The sequence below is a fragment of the Triticum dicoccoides genome, chromosome 1B (genome assembly GCF_002162155.2).
Source record: "Triticum dicoccoides isolate Atlit2015 ecotype Zavitan chromosome 1B, WEW_v2.0, whole genome shotgun sequence".
Taxonomy (NCBI): Eukaryota; Viridiplantae; Streptophyta; class Magnoliopsida; order Poales; family Poaceae; genus Triticum; species Triticum dicoccoides.
The window spans coordinates 7,129,755-7,153,711 of NC_041381.1; the positions used below are offsets into that span (position 1 = coordinate 7,129,755).

General features: G+C 42.0%; 1 protein-coding gene and 1 pseudogene across 1 annotated transcript; both read left to right on the forward strand.

The window, feature by feature from the left end:
• Positions 1–8,510: 8,510 nt before the first annotated feature.
• LOC119349935 lies at positions 8,511–15,739 on the forward strand (annotated as a pseudogene).
• Positions 15,740–21,289: 5,550 nt separating this feature from the next.
• LOC119315023 (probable leucine-rich repeat receptor-like protein kinase At1g35710) lies at positions 21,290–23,667 on the forward strand. Its single transcript, XM_037589691.1, has one exon. The coding sequence runs from the start codon at positions 21,302–21,304 to the stop codon at positions 22,496–22,498; it is 1,197 nt and encodes a 398-aa protein (XP_037445588.1). The 5' UTR covers positions 21,290–21,301; the 3' UTR covers positions 22,499–23,667.
• Positions 23,668–23,957: the final 290 nt, after the last annotated feature.

Consider the following 23,957-nt stretch of genomic DNA (forward strand, 5'->3'; position numbering starts at 1 on the left):
AGTCTTTTTTTATTAGTCTCTAGGACTAGAAAAAGTCGTAGGACTTCTGAACCAAACACCCCCTAGTCATCTTCATCCGGCTCAGCGATAGGCTAGCTGCTTTTCTCGCGCTACGGAACTACGTGGTCAAGACTGTTTATTAGGAGTAGTAGGCCACATGGGCTTTGTCCCAATGTAATTTGTAGCAAGAGACAATGCAGGCTGACCGATGCAAAATCATAGTCATTCAGTTTTTTTCCACTTAATTGGATTTATTTTTGTCTAAGTTGTTGTACTGGCACGAAAGATGTGCCTTCAATTAGTAGAAAGATGTGCCCGCAATTAGTAAATACTTAAAAGGGAAAGTTGATATTTACAAAAAAGGCCAATTAAGTGAATAGTCAGGAATTTCTCCCCATAGCTAATAGCTATGATGAGTCTACTCATATCATATTTTTGCATACAGGAATAAGAGATGCACGTGATTCAATCTGATGCAGGTTTCCGATTTCATAATAAAATTTCAGGAGACGATGCTCAGATTTTCTTTCCGAGGAAACAAAGAAAGGTGAAGGGGAGGATCCTCTCAGGTACGTGAAATCTGCGAACCAACCTGTGGTTGGATGGTTAGAGGGACTGTGGTATCCCCAGCCCACCAGGGTTCAAATCCTGGTGCTCGCATTTATTCCTGAATTTATTTCAGGATTTCCGGCGATGTGCATTCAGTGGGAGGAGACGTTCCCGTCGATGACGAGCCGCCTACGGTGACTTCGTAAATCTCAAGATGATATGCCGGCTCAGTCTTTCGGAGGCGCTCATAGGGGTAGGGTGTGCGTGTGTGCGTTCATAGGGGTGAGTGTATGCGCGTGTATATGAGCGCTTGTGTCTGTACTGATGTTTAAAAAAAAGGTATGTGATATAGAGGAGATGGTGCTCATGTCTTCTTTTTTTGAGGGATAACGCTCAGCTTTTTTTATTTGTTGATGGGAACAAAGAGAGACCATGACTCGCGTATGTTTTCTTTAGGGATGACGCTCAGGTTTTTTTTTTTTTTGAGGGAAAACGGAGAGATACCATGGGGTGGAGGATTCCTGTCTGTGGGATGAGACCATGACTCACGTATGTTTTCTTTAGGGATTCTAAAAAAAAAAGACCATGGGAAGAGGGCTCCTGTACGTGGGATAGGAGAGCTGGTCTCCTGTTTCATCCTACAACTATAGATGAATCATATATTAATCGTATGGTCAAATTTCTTAATTCTAAGGATTAACATGTTGTCTCGTATTGTGCTTCCAATTAGTAAATATATATACTCCCTCCATTTACTTATACAAGGCCACTATGGAATATACGTTTTGCATCTATATAAGGCCACCAACAGTAATCGAGGAAAAAATTAATGATATTTCCTCATACTTGCAACATGTTTACTACTACCTCTCTCTCAGTTTACAGGGCGTGCGCGTACCTCTAGGTCGTCAATTTGACCAACCTAATACAATTCATATATTACAAAAAATATACCAACATAAATGTCGGAGTTTCTACTTTCAAAAGGTATAATTTTTGTGTTATATAGTTTATATTATGGTGATAAAATTAGCAACCTAGGTATACGCGTAGGACTTGTAAACTGAAGCGGAGGTAGTACTTGCATGCTTGCAGTCATAATGACACTAGCTACTTCCTCCACCCAGTTTTCCTGCATGCATGTTGCATATTAACTATCCCAGTAAACGAAAAGAAAAGCAAGGTTGCATTAAGTTTTACCTTGGTACCTGTAATCTGAGTTTGTGGCCTTGTATATAAAAATGGAGGGAGTATAAGGAATAGGAGAGCTGGTCTCCTGTTTCATCATATATTAATCGTATGGTTAAAATTTCTTAATTCTATAAGAATTAACGTGTCGTCTCGTATGGTGCTTCCAATTAGTAAATATATAAGATAAGATACTACATACCTATTGTTGTCTTTTTGTAAGAAAAATAAAACATATAGTTGCCTATGCGTGAAAATTACTAACACAATTACGCTCAAGTATGGTCGGTCTGCGAGCTGTAGCGGCAAGGAACGTAGAGGTTTTTTTTTTGACATCAAGGAACGTAGAGGTTTGTGCTATGTGGTTCGAATCGCCGTTCAATCTCTTCATTTTTAACTAAAAATAAAAAAAACCTCGCTCATCATATGTAAATCCTTAGAAAGCCAAGTAACAGAAACATAGACCTTGCCCAGCGGTAGCGACCTTAGACTAGCGATAGTGGTGGTATCTTAGCTAGTATCACGGACTTGAGAATAGTAAACACGCTGATATGGCAGAGAAGAGAGAGGATTAGAGTAACATAGGTAGATACCGTATCATATTAAATGTTATGCTACTTTGTGTCATGCATGGCAATATATAAGGTCATCTATGATACTACTCCATGATACTATGCACTATGAAAGCACTACCTCCGTCCTGGTTTATTGGTCCTCATTGTATTCCGTGCTAAATTTGACTATAATAAACCAGGACGGGATCCAACAATATAATTTTTTTTGACATGCATTAACATTTTGTTAGTCAATTTTTTGGTCAAAATTTGGCACGGAATACAATGGGGACCAATAAACCAGGACGGAGGTAGTAGTATCATGCACTAATATCATATGCATGATACTAGTATATGATACTCCCCCTATGAGTAGCCTTAAACGAGCATAGACATAGAAGCGTCGGGTCCCTAGTTCAATCCACCTTGCAACACCTATTTTCTTTTCTCTTAATTATTAAAAAACATACCACTACCTTGCTCTCAGTTTACAGCAGGGCGTGTGCGTACCCCTAGGTCGTCAATTTGACCAACCTAATACAAATCATATATTACAGAAAATATACCAACATAAACTTCGGAGTTTCTATTTTCAAAAGGTATAATTTTTGTGTTATATAGTTTATATTAGAGTGATAAAATTGGCAACCTATGTATACGCGCAGGACTTGTAAACTGAAACGGAGGTAGTACCTCCGTCCTGGTTTATTGGTCCCTATTGTATTATGTGCAAAATTTTGACTATAAATTTAACTCATAAATTGTTCATGCATGTTACCAAAAATTATATCATTGAAAACTATGTTCAAATACGAATCTAACGATATAATACTACACAGATGCAGCAGCACATTGTCCATCTCTCTGTTGTCGATTCTCTTGATGGCACCATCATCTCATTACTTTATTTTTTCCCTTCGACTTCGGCTATGACCAATGCCCCACCTAGATGAATAGGCGTAACAAAGCTACCTAAAAAAGGCAAGGTGTCATTGTTTAGGGGGGTTCTTAATTATAGCATGAAAGTCCGAGTTGGAGCTCCAACCTGTTGCTTCTCTCTCTCTCTCTCTCTCTCTCTCTCTCTCTCTCTCTCTGTGTGTGTGTGTGTGTGTGTGTGTTTCTGTAATTCTGTGAACCATTGTTGTGCGATTATATGATTTGTGGTACTTAAATTGTTGATTTGTGAGTACTAGATTAGTGGAATGTAAAACCTTATTCGAATCTGTCACTTGTGTGAGCTCAAACGGGATTAGTTACAACCCCTTGTGTTTTGTATATGTATGTGCTTGTCATTTCCTCTATCTAAAGATTATGCATTGCGTGTGCTTATTTTCCTAGTTAGTGTAGTAAATCTGTTCACTTCCTTACAGCATTGTTGCTGTGTTATTTTTAATTGTGATAGTACCTAATAGTTTCCTCTACCCCTTGCCTCCTTGCATCATCTATTCTACCTGTGTTGCATCGTCCTGTTATTTTGAATAAATAGGTTTATTTTGATTTATGAACCAGCAGTTAAGTGGCATTGGGCTCAGATTGCGTCTCACCAGGTCTGTTCGAAGAAGGAACGTCAGCCTGACCGCTCATGTCGGAGGAGAGGACCCGGATCCCGGACGGCACGCTGCTCGCGTCCCAGTCCACTCGCCATGTTGGCTACCCAGCTCAGCCCTATGTGGGTATTTACCTGCATCTCCACTGCCCCCGTAAGGACCTCCTTGATCTTGTACCTATCCAAATCCAAATCCTAGCAGCACACTTCAGAGCAAGGTACTGTTGTAGACCTTCTTCCAATCTGTGATGACCCCTGACCAATACATGTGCAGACATCGGCCATTTTTCATGGCTTTTCTGTTCAAAGTTAACATTGAAGTCCACATTAGGCAATTGCTCATGACTTGACAGAAATCATTATTACGGGCACATCGTTTGATTTTATTACTAGGTCAGTCAACCTCAACTTCCATGTGGAAGTGGAACTATTTTTGTCCATCAGCTAAGACAGTTGGGAACTTGGTGTTGTCATTCTTGGTTGTTGTATTAGGCTACTAGCAGCACTTACATGCAGATATGCTTGTGATTCTAAAGATAGTACACTAGGTGATTGATGTGTGGGTCGCTCAAGTCCTCTGGGGTGCTGGGCTGAAGGTTTTCCATATACACGAACCATAAACTGGAATTGAAATTATTCTCCGCGCGCACAAATAAAACCTATGCAAAGTGAACGATCTCACAGATGCAGTTTATATTTCATTACAACTGTCGCTTTCAACGCATTTTCTTTCTCTATTTCTGCAACTCTATAACTGCAACTCAGTTTCGCTAACAAATGTTTTGCTCCTCATAAAACTAATTTTCTACTAATTAACTGAGTTCCATATTTCCATTATAGTTTATTCGTTACCATGGTCAAGGAATTATTAGCGTTTTTCTGACTTGGTCAACTTACCCTTGCAGTAATCTGCCATAAAAGATAGAATGTAAGAAATGTTCTCCTTTAGCAGTTGAGATCAAGACGCTACTCCAATCTATATATGAAACCAAATCAGGTGGGCTCGATGATCAGTCAACATGGCTGCACACTACCTAGCTAATGAAGGTACTGTAACAACTCTTGCTAGTTAGTTACCTCTGCTCATAGCTAGCCAAACTATAACTGTATAGGTAATTAGCATTTGCTGCTCCCCGTTAAATATCTCAAGAGATTTGAACGTGCCTTTTCATGCACATTATTAGATGGTGTTTTCATCCACTTGGAAAAGGAATCGTCAATTTTTTTTCCGAAGTTGAGAAAAGATTCTTGCTATTCTGGCTGCAAGCTCAATGTAAGCACCTAGCAATAGATTGAAATTTATTTTCTTCTGAGAACATGGAGCCTTGTGTTTATATTAGCTCATATGAGATGTTCTCTTGTCTGGTCCTTGGTTTTGGTAAATTGGCATCATAGTGCTATTACATGCCAAGCCATCACTGGCTTTAAAACTACAGTTTTAACTGATGTTATGGTAATTTTGCTAGCTTTATAAATGTGGCAGTAAGAGCTGATTGTGATTTTCTGACGGTCTGAACCTTTACTTTTAATCACTTCATTTGTAATTTTAGTGTTTGACAAATAATTCATCTGTTGGAATTCCAACAGAATATTTCCCTTTCGCCGACCGTTTCAAAGATGCACTAGGTAGGTACATTATGGTTCAGTGAGGTTCCTCTAAAATGTAAATTCAGCATGAGGGTGTTCTTTTGCATGCATGATTGGGTTAATTCTAGTTTATTTTCTTGTTGATCCCTTCTTTAAATCATTGCTCTGTGCTTCTCGGTCTAGAAACGAATAGGGTGCTAGACACCCTTTTTATCGGTGTTGGTTTGATTTCCCGCTAAAGAAAAATTAATTTGATGAATCACACGCGAGTTTTAATGGATACAGAGTAGGTTCAAACTTAATAATTCATGAAGATGAATTGCTCGATGGAGGCTCTCCGTGACGCCATGGTGTCAGAGATCGTCAAGAAAACAGAAGTGATTTGGATTTATTTCTCTTGTGTCGAAGAATCCCTGCACAACGGAGGTGGTTCAAATTCCTTAAGCCCGAACCTGAAAATTCCGAGCACTATATCGGGTAGCAGGAGAGCAACTAGTTAATGAGCGCTCCTTCGGGAGCCTCGCAACGATCAGCGCCACTTGGCGCGTTCTCAGCTATTCGCCACGTGTCGCGCTCTGGGTGCTCCCTCTGGATTTTGTTTTTTTATTTTTCCACACGTGTTTTCGGATTTTTAAACGGTTTTTTTTGTTTTCCACCGGTCTTCCTTAGCTTTTCAATAAAAAAATATGGAAAAAAAATTTGCGTGAAAAAAACGCGTTTTCTGTTTTTTTTTTCTTCGCGCGAGTCACGGTTTTGCTTTCGCGGGAGTCACGGCCGTGCCTCTCAAAAACGAAAAAACGCTTTTTTGTTTTTTTTTTGCTTTCGCGAGACTCGAGGTTTTGCTTCCGCGAGAGGCATGGGTGTGCTTTCGCGAGAGTCACGGCCGTGCCTCTCAGAAACGAAAAAAACGCGTTTTTTGTTTTTTTTCTTTCGCGAGAGTCACGGTTTTGCTTCCGCGAGAGACACAATTTTATTCGGGTAGTTCGGGTATTGGGCCACGGTACCTGAATAGCCGAGTAAAAAAACCGCATGGCGTGCACGCGTAGAGCAGGCCCAGCTCGCAAAACCTAGGCTAGGCTAGGTCGCGTCGCGCCCCAACCCCATTCGCCGCCGCCGCCCCACCCCACCGGCAGCTGCACGCACCTTATTCCGCCGCCGTGACGTGGAAGCCGGAGCCCGGAGGTGGAGACTGCGGTCGGCGGGGCGGCTGGCTCGAACGCCCGCTCTCTCATCTTCCTCGACGGCCGACGACCACGACCGGCGTCCTCCACGTTCTACGGTCTGCTTCTCGGACGCGACGCCAACCACCGCCTCCTCACCGAATGTAAATGCTCCCTCCTTCCCTCCATCCCTAGTCCCCTCCTCTGTTTCGAATGTTAGTGCTGCCTAAAAAGACTGCATTACCACACTAATACTTGCAGAGTTACCCAGCTGTTTTAGGCTATATTTCCCCACTTGTTCACGATACAGTTACCATCCCAAAATGCCATCTCATGCATGAAACTACAGTATGTGGCAACGGCCCTGTTTGGATACTCTAACTCAGTTAGAGGTTAGTGTTAGATTCTAAATCTAAACTAACCCTAAACTAACTCTAACCAAAAAGCTGTTTGGATGGTAGGGTTAGATTGACAATAAAATATTCTTTCTCAATTATTTGACTACTTTGGACCTTGTTTGAATGGAAGGGGTAACTTTTTTTACTATTTTTTCTAGTGGGCCCAAGAGAACTAACCCAAATAAGCTCCTCTAGTGTGGGCTAGTTTTTTGGGGTGGGTTAGATCCAACTAACCCAAACTAACCCATCATGTTTGGATACTCTTGGGTTATTTGAGCCCCAACTAACTAAAACTAACTCTAACATAGGGATCCAAACAGGGCCAACGTCTAAACTCGAAAAAATTGCAAAGAGCAACCCAAAGTGAGCTATAGTTTCAAGTCAAAACTAGTTATCACCATGGTATCGATCTAGTCCTTTGGCTTATAGTTATCACCACCAAGTCAATGTAGTTAAATCGGACAAAACGGTTGGAGCTACAAAACTTTTTGAATTTTTGGATTTTGCATTTTTTTTCAGCGCACCCAAGAGGGCACTAGGAAACTAGCGTAGTGCCCAAAGGGTTGATGATTAAGACACAAGATTTGTTCTAACGTTTTATGGCTATGCCAAGCCTAGAACGTTCTATGTGTAGTCGCGTCCTTTTGTTTTCGATTCGCTTTCCCCTTGTGAATAATTAGGTGTCTCCAAATAAACAGGTTCAGACTGAGCACACGAGTCTTGTCTTGACGAGCTGCTTGCGTCAATTACTCTGTTCTAGTTTATTTCTTTGTATTCTCTTATTTCGTTTCTTATACAAGCTCTGCTACTTATGGCGCTAGTTAATTTAAGAGTGAATTCCACTTTTTACTCTGTAGTTCTGCATTTGTGACACATATTACCCTATTTAGTGCAACTTCTACCAAATATTTCATTTAGAAGATTTTGAACACAGTTTTACCCCAGTTTAGCACTTTGCTTGTTTCTGTTAGATAGTACCGGCATCTTACGCCGACGTGGCACGGTAAAATGCGTAAAGATCTGAGGGCATAATCGATATTCATGTTCAGATTTCTCTTACCCATATGTTCAAATCCTCCTCCTCGTCTTGATATTTTTAAACTCTGGTCAACACCTTACACCTTGCCCAATAGACACGCATAAAAAAACAAGGTTTCAAAGCTTTTAAAAGGGGTAATCTTGATGATTTTTCATTCGACAGGGTAATTAGTGTCAAAAATGCATAACTAAGGAGTAAAAAGTGGAATTCACTCTTAATTTAATGATGTGGCCGGTAGCTTCATTGTTTCTTGCTAGCAATCTATGGATAGATACGGTGTTACATACTAGTACAATTAATCTCTCCATTCTTATATATAAAAAACACACAAGTATTGGATGGATACAGTAAATCATTCATAATTACAGCTGCCAGTGTGATCTCAATCTTTTCACATGCTTTATTCTGATGTATCATCAGTTTTAGTCCAGCTCTTTGGTTGTTTTCTGAACCTTGATATATATTACCTTATGATTGGTACAGCTGAATTGAATTTGTTTGATGGAGGACCTACCGGAGGCTCTGCTGACAGAGATTCTCAACAGGTTCACCAGGACAAGTGATCTCAATTCTCTTTCCCTCGTGTCAAAGCAGCTCTACAGGATAGAGGGGAATCAAAGGGGTGCTATCCGTGTTGGTTTGGGTCTTTGCACTGGTACAGAAGCACTGACATCATTGTGCGACCGCTTCCCAAATCTACGGAAATTGGAAATCAAGTACTCTGGTTGGATACCTAGACATGGAAAGCAGCTGGACAACAAAGGCCTTCTTGTGTTTTCATCTCACTGTTCCTCGCTGATTGATCTCACATTAAGCTTCTACTCACACATCGATGACTCTGGGCTTGATTGCTTAGCGAATTGCAAGAAATTGGTGTCTCTCAGGCTGAACTCAGTACCTGATAGTATTTTGCTTGTCTATGTTTGTTGTAGATAGATGGCCCGTGCTGTTGTTCCGTTGAAATTTAATGCGTTCCTTAAGAAAGCTAAGTTGAAAGATGATGGTAGCAATTACACGGACTGGGTCCGTAACTTGAGGATTATCCTCATTGCTGCACAGAAGAATTACGTCCTGGAAGCACCGCTGGGTGCCAGGCCTGCTGCAGATGCAACTCACAACGTTAAGAACGTTTGGTAGAGTAAAGCTGATGACTACTCGATAGTTCAGTGTGCCATGCTTTACGGCTTAGAACCGGGTCTTCAACGACGTTTTGAACGTCATGGAGTATATGAGATGTTCCAGGAGTTGAAGTTAATATTTCAAGCAAATGCCCGGATTGAGAGATATGAAGTCTCCAATAAGTTCTATAGCTGTAAGATGGAGGAGAATAGTTGTGTCAGTGAAAATATACTCAAAATGTCTGGGCATAATAATCACTTGATTCAATTGGGAGTTAATCTTCCTGATGAGTGTCATTGACAGAATTCTTCAACCACTGCCACCAAGCTACAAGAGCTTCGTGACGAACTATAATATGCAAGGGATGGACAAGACTATTCCCGAGCTCTTCGCAATGCTAAAGGCTGCGGAGGTAGAAAACAAGAAGGAGCATCAAGTGTTGATGGTCAATAAGACCACCAGTTTCAAGAAAAAGGGTAAAGGGAAGAAGAAGGGGAACTTCAAGAAGAACAGCAAGCAAGTTGCTGCTCAAGAGAAGAAACCCAAATCTGGACCTGAGCCTGAGACTGAGTGCTTCTACTGCAAGCAGACTGGACACTGGAAGCGGAACTGCCCCAAGTATTTGGCGGATAAGAAGGATGGTAAGGTGAACAAAGGTATATATGATATACATGTTATTGATGTATACCTTACTAATGCTCGCAGTAGCACCTGGGTATTTAATATTGGTTCTGTTGCTAATATTTGCAACTCAAAACATGGACTACAAATTAAGCGAAGATTGGTTAAGGACGAGGTGACGATGCGCGTGAGAAATGGTTCCAAAGTCGATGTGATCGCGGTCGGCACGCTACCTCTACATCTACCATCGAGATTAGTTTTAGACCTAAATAATTGTTATTTGGTGCCAGTGTTGAGCATGAACATTATATCTGGATCTTGTCTGATGTGAGACGGTTATTCATTTAAATCAGAGAATAATGGTTGTTCTATTTATATGAGTAATATCTTTTATGGTCATGCACCCTTGAGGAGTGGTTTATTTTTATTAAATCTCGACAGTAGTGATACACATATTCATAATGATGAAGCCAAAAGATGCAAAGTTGATAATGATAGTGCAACTTATTTGTGGCACTGCCGTTTGGGTCATATTGGTGTAAAGCGCATGAAGAAACTCTATACTGATGGACTTCTGGAATCACTTGATTATGAATCACTTGGTACTTGCGAACCATGCCTCATGGGCAAGATGACTAAAACGCCGTTCTCCGAAACTATGGAGCGAACAACTGATTTGTTGGAAATCATACATACTGATGTATGTGGTCCAATGAATATTGAGGCTCGCGGTGGATATCGTTATTTTCTCACCTTCACAGATGATTTATGCAGATATGGGTATATCTACTTGATGAAACACAAGTTTGAAATATTTGAAAAGTTCAAAGAATTTCAGAGTGAAGTGGGAAACCACCGTAACAAGAAAATAAAATTTATACGATCTGATCGTGGAGGAGAATATTTGAGTTACGAGTTTGGTTTACATTTGAAGCAATGCGGAATAGATTCGCAACTCACGCCACCCGGAACACCACAATAAAATGGTGTGTCCGAACATCGTAATCATACTTTACTAGAAATGGTGCGATCTATGATGTCTCTTACTGATTTACCACTATCGTTTTGGGGTTATGCTTTAGAGACGGCCGCATTCACGTTAAATAGGGCGCCATCAAAATCCGTTGAGACGACGCCTTACGAACTGTGGTTTGGCCAGAAACCAAAGTTGACGTTTCTTAAAGTTTGGGGCTGCGATGCTTATGTGAAGAAACTTCAACCAGATAAGCTCGAACCCAAATCGGAGAAATGTGTCTTCATAGGATACCCAAAAGAGACTATTGGGTACACCTTCTATCACAGATCTGAGGGCAAGATTTTTGTTGCTAAATTCGGATCCTTTCTAGAGAAGGAGTTTCTCCCGAAAGAAGTGAGTGGGAGGAAAGTAGAACTTGATGAGGTAACTATACCTACTCCCTTATTGAAAAGTAGTTCATCACAAGAACCGGTTCCTGTGACAACTACACCAATCAGTGAGGAAGCTAATGATAATGATCATGAAACTTCAGATCAAGTTACTACCGAACCTCGTAGGTTAACCAGAGTGAGATCCGCAGCAGAGTGGTACGGTAATCCTATTTTGGAAGTCATGTTACTTGACCATGGCGAACCTACGAACTATGAGGAAGCGATGATGAGCACAGATTCCGCAAAATGGCTTGAGACCATGAAATCTGAGATGGGATCCATGTATGAGAACAAAGTATGGACTTTGGTTGACTTGCCCGATGATTGGCAAGCCATCGAGAATAAATGGGTCTTCAAGAAGAAGACTGACGCTGATGGTAATATGACTGTCTACAAAGCTCGACTTGTTGCGAAAGGTTTTCGACAAGTTCAAGGGGTTGACTACGATGAGACTTTCTCACACGTAGCGATGCTTAAGTCTGTCCGAATCATGTTAGCAATTGCCGCATTTTATGATTATTAAATATGGCAAATGGATGTCAAAACTGCATTCCTGAATGGATTTCTGGAAGAAGAGTTGTATATGATGCAACCGGAAGGTTTTGTCGATCCAAAATGTGCTAACAAAGTATGCAAGCTCCAGCGATCCATTTATGGACTGGTGCAAGGCTCTCGGAGTTGAAATAAACGCTTTGATAGTGTGATCAAAGCATATGGTTTTATACAGACTTTTGGAGAAGCCTGTATTTACAAGAAAGTGAGTGGGAGCTCTGTAGCATATCTGATATTATATGTAGATGACATATTATTAATTGGAAATGATATAGAATTTCTGGATAGCATAAAGGGATATTTGAATAAAAGTTTTTCGATAAAAGACCTCGGTGAAGCTGCTTACATATTGGGCATCAAGATCTATAGAGATACATCAAGACGCTTAATTGGACTTTCACAAAGCACATACCTTGATAAAGTTTTGAAAAAGTTCAAAATGGATCAGGCAAAGAAAGGGTTCTTGTCTGTATTACAAGGTGTGAAGTTGAGTCAGACTCAATGCCCGACCACAGCAGAAGATAGAGAGAAAATGAAAGATGTTCCCTATGCTTCAGCCATAGGCTCTATCATGTATGCAATGCTGTGTACCAGACCTGACGTATGCTTAGCGATAAGTTTGGCAGGGAGGTACCAAAGTAATCCAGGAGTGGATCACTGGACAACGGTCAAGAATATCTTGAAATACCTGAAAAGTACTAAGGATATGTTTCTCGTTTATGGAGGTGACAAAGAGCTAGTCGTAAATGGTTACGTCGATGCAAGCTTTGACACTGATCCGGACGATTCTAAATCGCAAACCAGATACGTGTTTATATTGAACGGTGGAGCTGTCAGTTGGTGCAGTTCTAAAAAAAGCGTCGTAGCGGGATCTACATGCGAAGCGGAGTACATAGCTGCTTCGGAAGCAGCAAATGAAGGAGTCTGGATGAAAGAGTTCATTTCCGATCTAGGTGTCATACCTAGTGCATCGGGACCAATGAAGATCTTCTGTGACAATACTGGTGCAATTGCCTTAGCAAAGGAATCCAAATTTCACAAGAGGACCAAGCACATCAAGAGACGCTTCAATTCCATCCGGGACCAAGTCCAGATGGGAGACATAGAGATTTGCAAGATACATACGGATCTGAATGTTGCAGACCCGTTGACTAAGCCTCTTCCACGAGCAAAACATGATCAGCACAAAGGCTCCATGGGTGTTAGAATCATTACTGTGTAATCTAAATAATTGACTCTAGTGCAAGTGGGAGACTTAAGGAAATATGCCCTAGAGGCAATAATAAAGTTATTATTTATTTCCCCATATCATGATAAATGTTTATTATTCATGCTAGAATTGTATTAACCGGAAACATGATACATGTGTGAATACATAGACAAACTTAATGTCACTAGTATGCCTCTACTTGACTAGCTCATTAATCAAAGATGGTTATGTTTCCTAACCATAGACATGTGTTGTCATTTGATTAACGGGATCACATCATTAGGAGAATAATGTGATTGACTTGACCCATTCCGTTAGCTTAGCGCTTGATCGTTTAGTATGTTGCTATTGCTTTCTTCATGACTTATACAAGTTCCTATAACTATGAGAATATGTAACTCCCGTTTACCGGAGGAACACTTTGTGTGCTACCAAACATCACAACGTAGCTGGGTGATTATAAAGGAGCTCTACAGGTGTCTCCAAAGGTACATATTGAGTTGGCGTATTTCGAGATTAGGTTTTGTCACTCCGATTGTCGGAGAGGTATCTCTGGGCCCTCTCGGTAATGCACATCACTATAAGCCTTGCAAGCAATGTAGCTAATGAGTTAGTTACGGAATGATGCATTACATAACGAGTAAAGAGACTTGCCGGTAACGAGATTGAACTAGGTATTGAGATACCGATGATCGAATCTCGGGCAAGTAACATACCGATGACAAAGGGAACAATGTATGTTGTTGTGCGGTTTGACCGATAAAGATCTTCGTAGAACATGTAGGAGCCAATATGAGCATCCGGGTTCCGCTATTGGTTATTGACCCGGAATGGTTCTCGGTCATGTCTACATAGTTCTCGAACCCGTAGGGTCCGCATGCATAAGGTTTCGATGACAGTTATATTATGAGTTTATGAGTTTTGATGTACCGAAGTTTGTTCGGAGTCCCGAATGTGATTACGGACATGACAAGGAGTCTCGAAATGGTCGAGACATGAAGATTAATATATTGGACGACTATATTCGGACACCGGAAGTGTTCCGGATAAAACCGGAGTGCCGGAGGGTTATCGGAACCCCCTGGGGAACTAATGGGCCTCGATGGGCCTTAGTGGAGAGAGAGAGGGGCGATCTAGGGCGGGCCACGCGCCCCTCCCCATCTGGTTCGAATTGGACTAGGAGAGGGGGGGCGGCGCCCCCCTTTCCTTCTCCCTCTCCCTCTCCTTCCTTCCCTCTCTCTCCCTTTAGGTGGAAACCTACTAGGACTCCTCTTGGGGGCGCGCCATAGAGGGTTGCCGGCCTCCCCCTTGCTCCTTTCTATACGGGGGCAGGGGGCACCCCAAGGACACAACAATCGATCTCTCGATCTCTTAGCCGTGTGCGGTGCCCCCCTCCACCATAGTCCTTGATAATATTGTAGCGGTGCTTAGGCGAAGCCCTGCGACGGTAGAACATCAAGATCGTCACCACGCCGTCGTGCTGACAGAACTCTTCCCCGACATTCTGCTGGATCAGAGTCCGGGGATCGTCATCGAGCCGAACGTGTGCTAGAACTTGGAGGTGCCGTAGTTTCAGTGCTTGATCGGTCGGGCCGTGAAGACGTACGACTATATCAACCGCGTTGTTATAACGCTTCCGCTTTCGGTCTACGAGGGTACGTGGACAACACTCTCCCCTCTCATTGCTATGTATCACCATGATCTTGCGTGTGCATAGGAATTTTTTTGAAATTACTACATTCCCCAACACAAATAACTTGGATTGGGCTTTTCTCAATTGCAGTTGGTTGCACAAATCTATCCGCTCTCCACCTTATGGATTGCAAGAAAATCAACAGTGTAGAGTGGCTGGAATACCTTGGTAGGGATGTATCGTTGGAAGAGCTTGTAGTAAAGAATTGCCAAGGAATCAATCATCATGACTTCCTAAAGTTTGGTTATTCAGGATGGATGAAGCTCCAGAAGTTTGAGTTTGAGAGCAAAAGAGGAAAATATGAATGTCTTACGGAAGATGTGGTCTATGACTCCTCGTACGATGCTCACAGCACGGATATATATGATTTCTACTGTAAGAGTTTGAAGGATTTAAGGTTAGCGCGTATTAAAACTTGGCCAGAAGTAGGACTTCGTGTTGTCCTAGGGAAATGTAAAGCATTGCAGAAGCTTTTCCTTGAGTATGTTTGTGCCCTAAATGACAATGACATGATTGCATTATCTCGGAGCTGCAACAACCTTAAAAGCATCTCACTTTGGCTCAACCTGGAGCCCTACTCTAGAGGCGTCGGCTATTGTGAAACCAGGACGTCATTTACTGATAACAGCCTTTACGCTCTAGACCGAAACTGTCGTATGCTTCAGATGGTGGATCTCAACTTTAGAGGATGTTCCCCTGACTGGCCATCCGAAATAGGATTCACACAGCAGGGTTTTCTGGTGCTCATTCAGTCCTGCCCGATTCGTGTTCTTGTGCTAAATACCGCCAACTTCTTTGATGACAAGGGGATGAAGGGCCTCTCATCCTCACCACATCTGGAGACACTTCAGCTTATATTGTGTCATGCAGTAACTGATGCTGGGATGCGCTTCATTGCGCACACCCCAGGCTTGAGTAATCTCACACTTCAGTTGTGTCATTACATTACTGATGTTGGAGTGGCTGAACTGAGGCGTGCACATAAGTTAGTCTTTGGTCATTGAGTGTTGTGGTGAGGTCCCTCTGCAAGCTGCGCAGGGTGTCACCAAGTCAGTTCACTACTCCAGCAACTATTCAGATGCCCTTAGGAAGAGATCTGGTCTTGGCGGCTATTGATGAAGTGGTCTCCAAAATTTTCACTATAAATTTGTTGCTGAAGACATTAAGTTGTTCAGTGTGCATCATTGGACAAGGTTGTGTGCATCATCCGACCTAGATTCACTTGTATGGACTTTCTACTGCTTTCTACCTTTATTGTATGACTTTTCTATATGACAGTCTAATGATGATCTTTGGACGGCATATGGTGAATGAAACTTCAATAGTAGGCAAGGCACCACTTAGTGTATTACTATCAACCGTACGTAATTCTGGTTGCTTTATTTCTACTCTCTGTAGCCGTTTCGAAACCGGCATAAGTAGGCCCCAAGATTCCCTGTTTTTGCTGTGGAGGCACTATATGACAGTTTGGTGTTACTTATTTGTATTATTTAAGTAAATGTCATGAACTCTTTTTTATTGCAAAAGTGATTTTGAAGACATATATACATATATATCTGCCTGCTATGTTTGCATGGCGATTTTGGTATGGATCATTGTAGTAATAATATTACGTCCAAGTTTCGATGGACATGTACAAAGGCGACAAGCTTGTTTTGTTGCTATTGACTCAATTGGAAGATGCCCTTGACTGCTTCTCAAAAGAATAGTGCTAGTTACTACTAGCATAATTGTGGATGTTTAGATTCCAAAATGACCCGAAGTTGAGGAACAACTGAAACTACTGAAGGCCTATAAAATAGACGTGTGCTAATTGCAGGTAGGTAGTAACATCATGTCTTTGCTCTGGACGTCCAGCACTCAACAACATTTTGTTCTTACCTTTTTGAGGGGGTTTACCTATCAATAGTATATATTGTGAGTGTATTGAAATAGCAGAAATTAAGATACCATTTGAGGGATGAGATATCGAGATTCATGTCTTTACATGGTACAAAGATCCTGAAATTGTAAATCCAACACACCACTCAAAGGCTCTGATTTTCTAGATCCTTCTATTTATGTGAAAAAATGTCAACATCTACAATACAGAAGTTATACAATATGAAAATTAATTCATGACGCATGTAATGATGTTGATTTTGTATTGTGAATGCTGATATTTTTTTCTATAAAGTTGGTCCAACTTTACGAAATTTGACTTAAGACAAATCTTATATGCGGAGTAAAAAGGATCGTTCAGCTAGTTGGAACATCATTTACCATGTATTTGTAGCTCATCAAGATGCCAATTTTGCTGGCTATGTATTTTGTGTGGTGCTTTATACTTGAGCTAAAATGAAACATGCATGTTTCCACATATTACTATTAATACACTATGCTCCCTAATTTTTAAGGCCTCACACTTAATTGAGGTCGCCAATTTGAAGCTAGGTCACTCAATTTCTGAACGAGCTCTCATTGAATTCTTCTAAATCATATGTTTTCTAATTTTAAAGCTCTCCCATTTATTCAATTTTGGATTTGGTTCATGATGTTGACCCGGTCAACGATTCAAATCAATCGGCGGCAATCAGCCTGTAAAAACATATCAACCTCGTGCACCCTCTCGCCACCAATAAAAATAAGTGCCAACATATGATATTTTAGCACCAGTATAATATATGCAGCCACCGACGTAGAAATTTTTCACAAATAAGTATGGATCGATTAACAAGTAACACTGAATCACATCGCGGAAGGCCCACCAAAACACTGCATTATATAAATAAAAAGAAAACATACTCCATTGTCTGCCCCACTCGCCAAACCAAATACTCTCAGTTTCAAAATATAAGGTGTATTAGGTTTTTGAAAAGTCAAATTTCTTTAACTTTGGCCAAGTTCAAAGCCAAATATATCGACATCCACAATACTAAATAGATAAAATATGAAAATTCATTTTATAGTGAATCGAATGGCACCAATTTGATATTATGGATATTGATATATTTCTCTACAAACTTGGTTAAACTTATAGAGGTTTCACTTTTCAAAAAACTAATGAACCCAATATTTTGAAATACAGGGAGTAAAAACTTATGAAAACCCAATAACACCAGATGGCGCAGCAAAGCGCGCCCAACCCTTATAGTAGTTATTATTATTTTCCATGTCCTTGGGGAAAAGGATCATAGGCCCATGCATGCTGTATTTCTTCAGAAATAAACTGCACAACACGCTGCTAGTATAACGAAACCAAAAACAGCACTGATGCAGATCCTAGCTAAAATTATAATTCACATCAAACTGAAGTCACGAGGCATATGGATCATTAAGAATCAACTGAAGCAACAGTAGATAAAAATCCCAAGTAAGCAACTGAGCTGCAATGTTGCAATTTTTGTGTTCCATTTAGCATAGTCTTGAATCTGATTCTTGTGATTCTGTGTTCCACACAGATTTCGGAGCTAGCGAACATTGAGGACCCGTACATCGAAATTATCTTCCCTTACTTGGGATCAACAAGCATGCAGGCAACAAATATTGAAGAATGGCATGTTACAGTTGGGCTTTGTAATGAAAGCATTGATTTTCTAAAAATTGCAGCTCAACGTACTGTTTTTGTTCATATAACAGGGTACTCACCCATTGAGCTTTCGTGAGCTCTGCTGCTGTAGCGAAATACTCATCTGCTCGGAGAAGATGGCGGTGGAGTTCCTGGACCCGCCATGCAACCTCACATACTTCAGCCTCCGCCAACCATTAATGTCAGGGACACCATCCTCAGCCTCCTGTTCAGGTTGTCGCCCACGTCTGCCAAAGCAACCCTCAACGTACTATGGTTTTACCTTTGTCGAGCATTCATAAAGTGTTTACAGCCGCTTCTGCTATGTATACTGTACGTCTCTATGCACTGCTATGAACTACTCCCTCCGTTCCGATTTACTCGTCGTGGTTTTAGTTCAAATTAAAATTATGAATGCAATAGTAATAATCTGCAAACTGTGGACTACTAGTAAATTACAAAGGGGCATACCTGTGAATATTGGCGTGTTGGATGTTATCAACACACACAGAAAGCGCGAGTAGCAGAAGTTTACCGAATCAACCCACTTGAGCGTGTTGGAACTTTTCTTCAGTCATGTGTGGTCATGATGCTGCTTGGTTGTACAGCCTTTGGATTCCACAGGTTGCAGCCACACTACCTCACTTTTCCTCCAGTACATGATTTCCAACAAGACTTCTGGTCCACTAGGCTTGGGAATTTCCACACGAAGGAACTTAGCAGCTAAACATAATGATGGTCGTGCATGCAAGCAAAGATCCATTATCATTCCAAAATAAACAATGGGAAGACACTCATGGAGCAAAACGACGGGAGCAACAGGAAAGTTAATGTCTTGTCATCTTTGGTTTTCTCCTAGCAACACACAAATCACATTAATTATCTCGAATTCTTCCACTGAGATAACAAACAATGTTATATCTTCAATTCCTCTAATGACGTTGCATTAGACATTTAGACTACATGAGCAATTTATTCGGTCCCTGCGGTGCGGTGCGATGTCAACAATTGCTTCGCTGAATCACGGTGAGGCGCCCCCAGGCACGAGCCTGGGGATGCTACTCTTTGTCGAGGCGGAGACCCACCGTGACGCGAGGGAAGCGCGACACCATCGTATCGCCGTCCATGTGCACGGCGTTGTACTTGGACACCCCCCGTACCCGACCATCCACCGCGGCATGAGCTGAATTGAGTTGGCCGCGCACCCGCCGATCGAGAAGAGGACAACAGTGAAGTGTGTTCCCGGCAACGTGGGAGCTGCGGTCAAGGTGAACCACGAGTGGTGTTGGAGTTCGCCGAGAACGGCGCGCTCAGCGAGTAGCTGCACGTGAGCACGTCCACGGCGGCGAGGTGCTCGGGTGGAGCCAGCGCGTGCAGGTCGCGCTGGACGTGGAAGGCGGGCGGCAGCAGAGAAGAGCCTATACTCCATGGTAGTTCTGGTGATTTGGTCCTTTTGGCGTGAAAGGAGTGGCAGGGTCTTCGACGAGGTTTACACGCGAATTCACCTGAGCCATTGCTAGGATTAGAGCAGATGCAGAACACTTTGCTAGTCAAACTGAAGTAAAGCATATCATAAATACTCGGTTAAGCTCCGGGAGGATAGCACGGCTGGGACTTTGAATGCAACCATGAAGAGTTGAAGACCCGACCCCCACGTACCTAAAGAATTGGGATTATCTAATCTTTAGTAGACCAAAGTATCCTTTTAAAAGTTATCAAGAGGGGTGTAATGAAGCAACTCTCAACTTACTGTGCTTTATCTTCGGCGCATATGTTCAACGCGGTTTCTGCTGTTGCATTGTATACATCTCTATGCACTTCCATGAGCCACCAAAGTATGGAAGCAATAGTAATAAATTTGCTCACTTTTGAATGCTCATAAACTACAAAGGCATACCTGTGCTGGGATGTGTGCTGGATGTTACACGACAATCAACGACGTACAGAAAGCGCTACTAGTGGAATTTTACCGAATCAACCCACTTGAGCTCGGAACCTTTCTTCAGTCAGTGTGATCATGATATTGCTTGCTTGTACATGCTTTGAATTCCACATGTTGCAACCACTACGTACCACATTTTTTTCTCGGACACATGACTTCCAACAATACTTGGGGTCCATGATTTGTATTAACCAAAACTGAACATAGAAACCTTTATTTTTACCATCGATTGAGTTCCATCACGGAGTTTTCACACGGTTAATCGTTTCCTTGCGCCACCGGTCACGAGTCCTTCAGCTAAATCTTTTGTTCTATGTACCAGCTGAAAAGCAAATAAGGGAAACATTTCAGGGAATAGCTCAAGAGAAGCTGCTTCTTCTTTATGGAATTACCATAACTGAAGCAGTTGCACGACAATCAACATGTACATGGGCCGGCAGAGACGTACAGAAAGGGCTAGTAGTAGAATTTTACCGAACCAACCCACTTGAGCTTCGAGTTTTTCTTCAGTCAGTGTTGTCAAGATGCTGCTTGGTTGTGCAGCCTTTGAATTCCACAAGTTGCAGCCAGTACCTCATTTTTCCTTGGACACGTGACTTCCAACAATACCTGAGGTCCAGTATTTGTATTGACCAAAATTCCACACAGGAACCTTTATTTCTACCATCGATACAATTCTAACATAGAATTTTTCACGGTTCATAGTTGTGTTGCACCACCACTTGAGCTAAATCTTTTTTTCCATGTACCCAGCTCAAAAGCGAAAAGGGAACATTTTATAGAATAGCTTAAGAAATAACTGAAGCAGTTACAAGTACACTATCAAATAAAAACTCGACTGCAATGTTAACTCAAGTCCATTTAGTGCATACGTTGTAGTTTCCCTTCTACCCTGCCTCCAATTGCTTTCAGGAAGAGATGGCGACACTGAAGAAGAAAACAGGCTGCCAAAGGAAAGAAAAAAGGGGCAGAGATGGCGACATACATTGGAAAACAGCCATCCAGCAGAGCTTCCACTCAACTCCTTTTCGAAAATAAAAAGCTTCCACTCAACTCCTTTCACAAAGAGCTTCCACGCAAATGTTGTGTGTTGACTCAGGACCTCACAACAATGGACGACACACTGGTTAAATACTCATTAACAGAGTTGCATTGTGCACAGAATCACATCCCCCAACCAATACACACCATGCAAACACTAGGCAGCAAAACGCTATCTTGCTCAACACCTTTGTTCTACCTCTGCTGCCTACTGCTGGTCTCATGCCTTTTTCTCTTGGAAGAAGCACATGCGGCACGCCATGGAGGGATCTCACTCAGGTCTCAACACACGGCCCTCCTCAACTGGAAAGCTGCACTTGCAACCCCACCGCTGCAGATGAGCTCTTGGCAGGAAAACACTAGCCCATGCAACTGGACGGGCATCATGTGCATGGCTGTTCGCCATGGCCGCCACATGCCCTGGGCGGTGACCAACATCTCTCTGCCTGATGCTGATATCCATGGCCAGCTTGGTGAGCTCAATTTCTCGGCTCTTCCATTCCTTGCATATATTGACCTTCAAAACAACAGTCTCCATGGTGCACTGCCTGCTAGTATCGGCTCACTGTCAGCACTTTCGGTACTTAACCTTCCCTACAACCAGCTCACAGGGAAAATTCCTGCTCAAATTGGTGACCTGCAAAGTCTCAGGCTTCTTGAGCTCTCATTTAACAAATTCACAGGGCATATCCCTACATCTCTGGGTAACCTAACAATGTTAACTGATCTTCTCATTCACCAAAACATGGTATCAGGTCCCATTCCTGAGGAGATTGGAAGACTTGTCAACCTACAAAATCTACAACTAAGCAACAGCACCTTAAGCGGTTTGATACCTAAAACCCTTGGAAATCTGAGCCAACTAAATGCATTATGCCTGTTTGGTAATCAACTTTCAGGGACTATACCCCAAGAACTAGGCAGGCTAGTCCATTTGCAAATTCTTGAGCTTAATTCAAATGATTTTTCAGGTCCAATTCCAATCTCCATAACCAATCTCACAATGATGAGCACACTTTATCTCTTTGAAAATGAAATCACAGGTCCAATACCCCCAGAACTAGGCAACCTCGCTGTGCTAAACCAACTTGCTCTCTTCACAAATCAAATAACAGGTATAATACCCCCAGAACTAGGCAACCTCACTATGCTCAATTTACTTTTTCTCAGTACAAATCAAATCACAGGCCCAATACCTTCAGAATTGGGCTACTTGCTGAATCTCGAGAGTTTAGCCTTGTCCAGTAACCAAATATTTGGCTCTATTCCTAGCAACTTAGGAAATATAACCAAACTAGAAATACTACACCTCTTTCGAAATCAGATAACCGGTTCCATTCCCTGAGAGATTGGGAATTTGATGAATCTCGAAATCTTAACCTTGTATCAGAACCAAATTTCGGGATCAATACCAAATACTTTTGGAAAGATGCAAAGCATCCAAATCTTGCACATCTACGATAACAAATTATCAGGTTCTCTTCCTCGAGAATTTGGAGTTCTCATAAATCTTTTTGAACTTGGGCTACATAACAACTCACTTTCAGGACCTTTACCCGCAAATATATGTTCAGGTGGCAGACTTCAACATCTCTATGTATCTTACAATATGTTTAGTGGCCCCATTCCAAGGAGTTTAAAGACATGCACAAGTTTGGTTCGACTTAGCCTTGAGTCGAACCAACTAACTGGAGATATATCTCAGCATTTTGGTGTGTATCCACAACTCATAAGGATGGATTTCACATCAAATAGACTCTCCGGGCGGATCTCACCAAATTTAGGTGCATGTACCCAACTAACAGTACTACATCTAGCACAAAATATGATCACGGGTTCCATACCTCCAATCCTTTCTAAATTGTCCAACCTAGTAGAACTAACACTCGATTCTAACCATCTCAGCGGTGAGATTCCACCAGAAATGATGACTTTAGTAAACCTATATAGCCTGAACTTATCATTGAACCAATTATCTGGATCCATACCTACACAGATAGGAAAGCTGAGAAATTTAGGGTGCCTTGATATTTCTTGGAACAAATTGAGTGGATTAATACCTGAGGAACTAGGGGCCTGCATGAAACTACAGTCCTTGAAGATCAACAACAACTCCGAAGCGTCGCATACCAAGCAGCACCTTTAAGAAGGAATGCGATGACGATGTCGTTGCTGCCCGGACTAGTCCTAGGGTTTCCCCGATACGCAAAGGGTAGTATGGAAGGGGTATACCCGACGCCCTTCGAGAAGGAACGGCGACGCCCACAAGCGTCACCACGTTGGTGACAAATGAGCAGCCAGGATTTCTCCCGACCCAAAACAACCACCGCCACCTGAGACGCTCCATCGAGCTCCACCCAGCGTGCCACCCACCAGCATGCGCCACCACCGGCTTGGGGCCATCCTCGTTGTCTCACTGAGGTCACCGACACGAGGCCAAGAGGAAGAAGGAGAGGACACCAGAATCGAGGGTACCGGCAACGTAGCCAAGTGGGAGGGAACTTCCTCCACCACCACCGCGATAACCGACCAACGCGTCAATAGGGGCAAACTAGGCTTCTACTAGCCCGCCGGGTCCAAACGGCCTGATATGTCTCCAACGTAACTATAATTTTTTATTTTTCTATGCTATTATAGTATCAATCTTAGATGTGTTATATGCAATTATATATCATTTTCTAGGGCTAACATATTAACCCAGTGCCAAGTGCCAGTTGTTGTTTTTTGCCTATTTTTTATTTTTCAGAAAATCAGTACCAAACAAAGTCCAAACGCTACGAAACTTTTTGATGATTTTTTTCTTG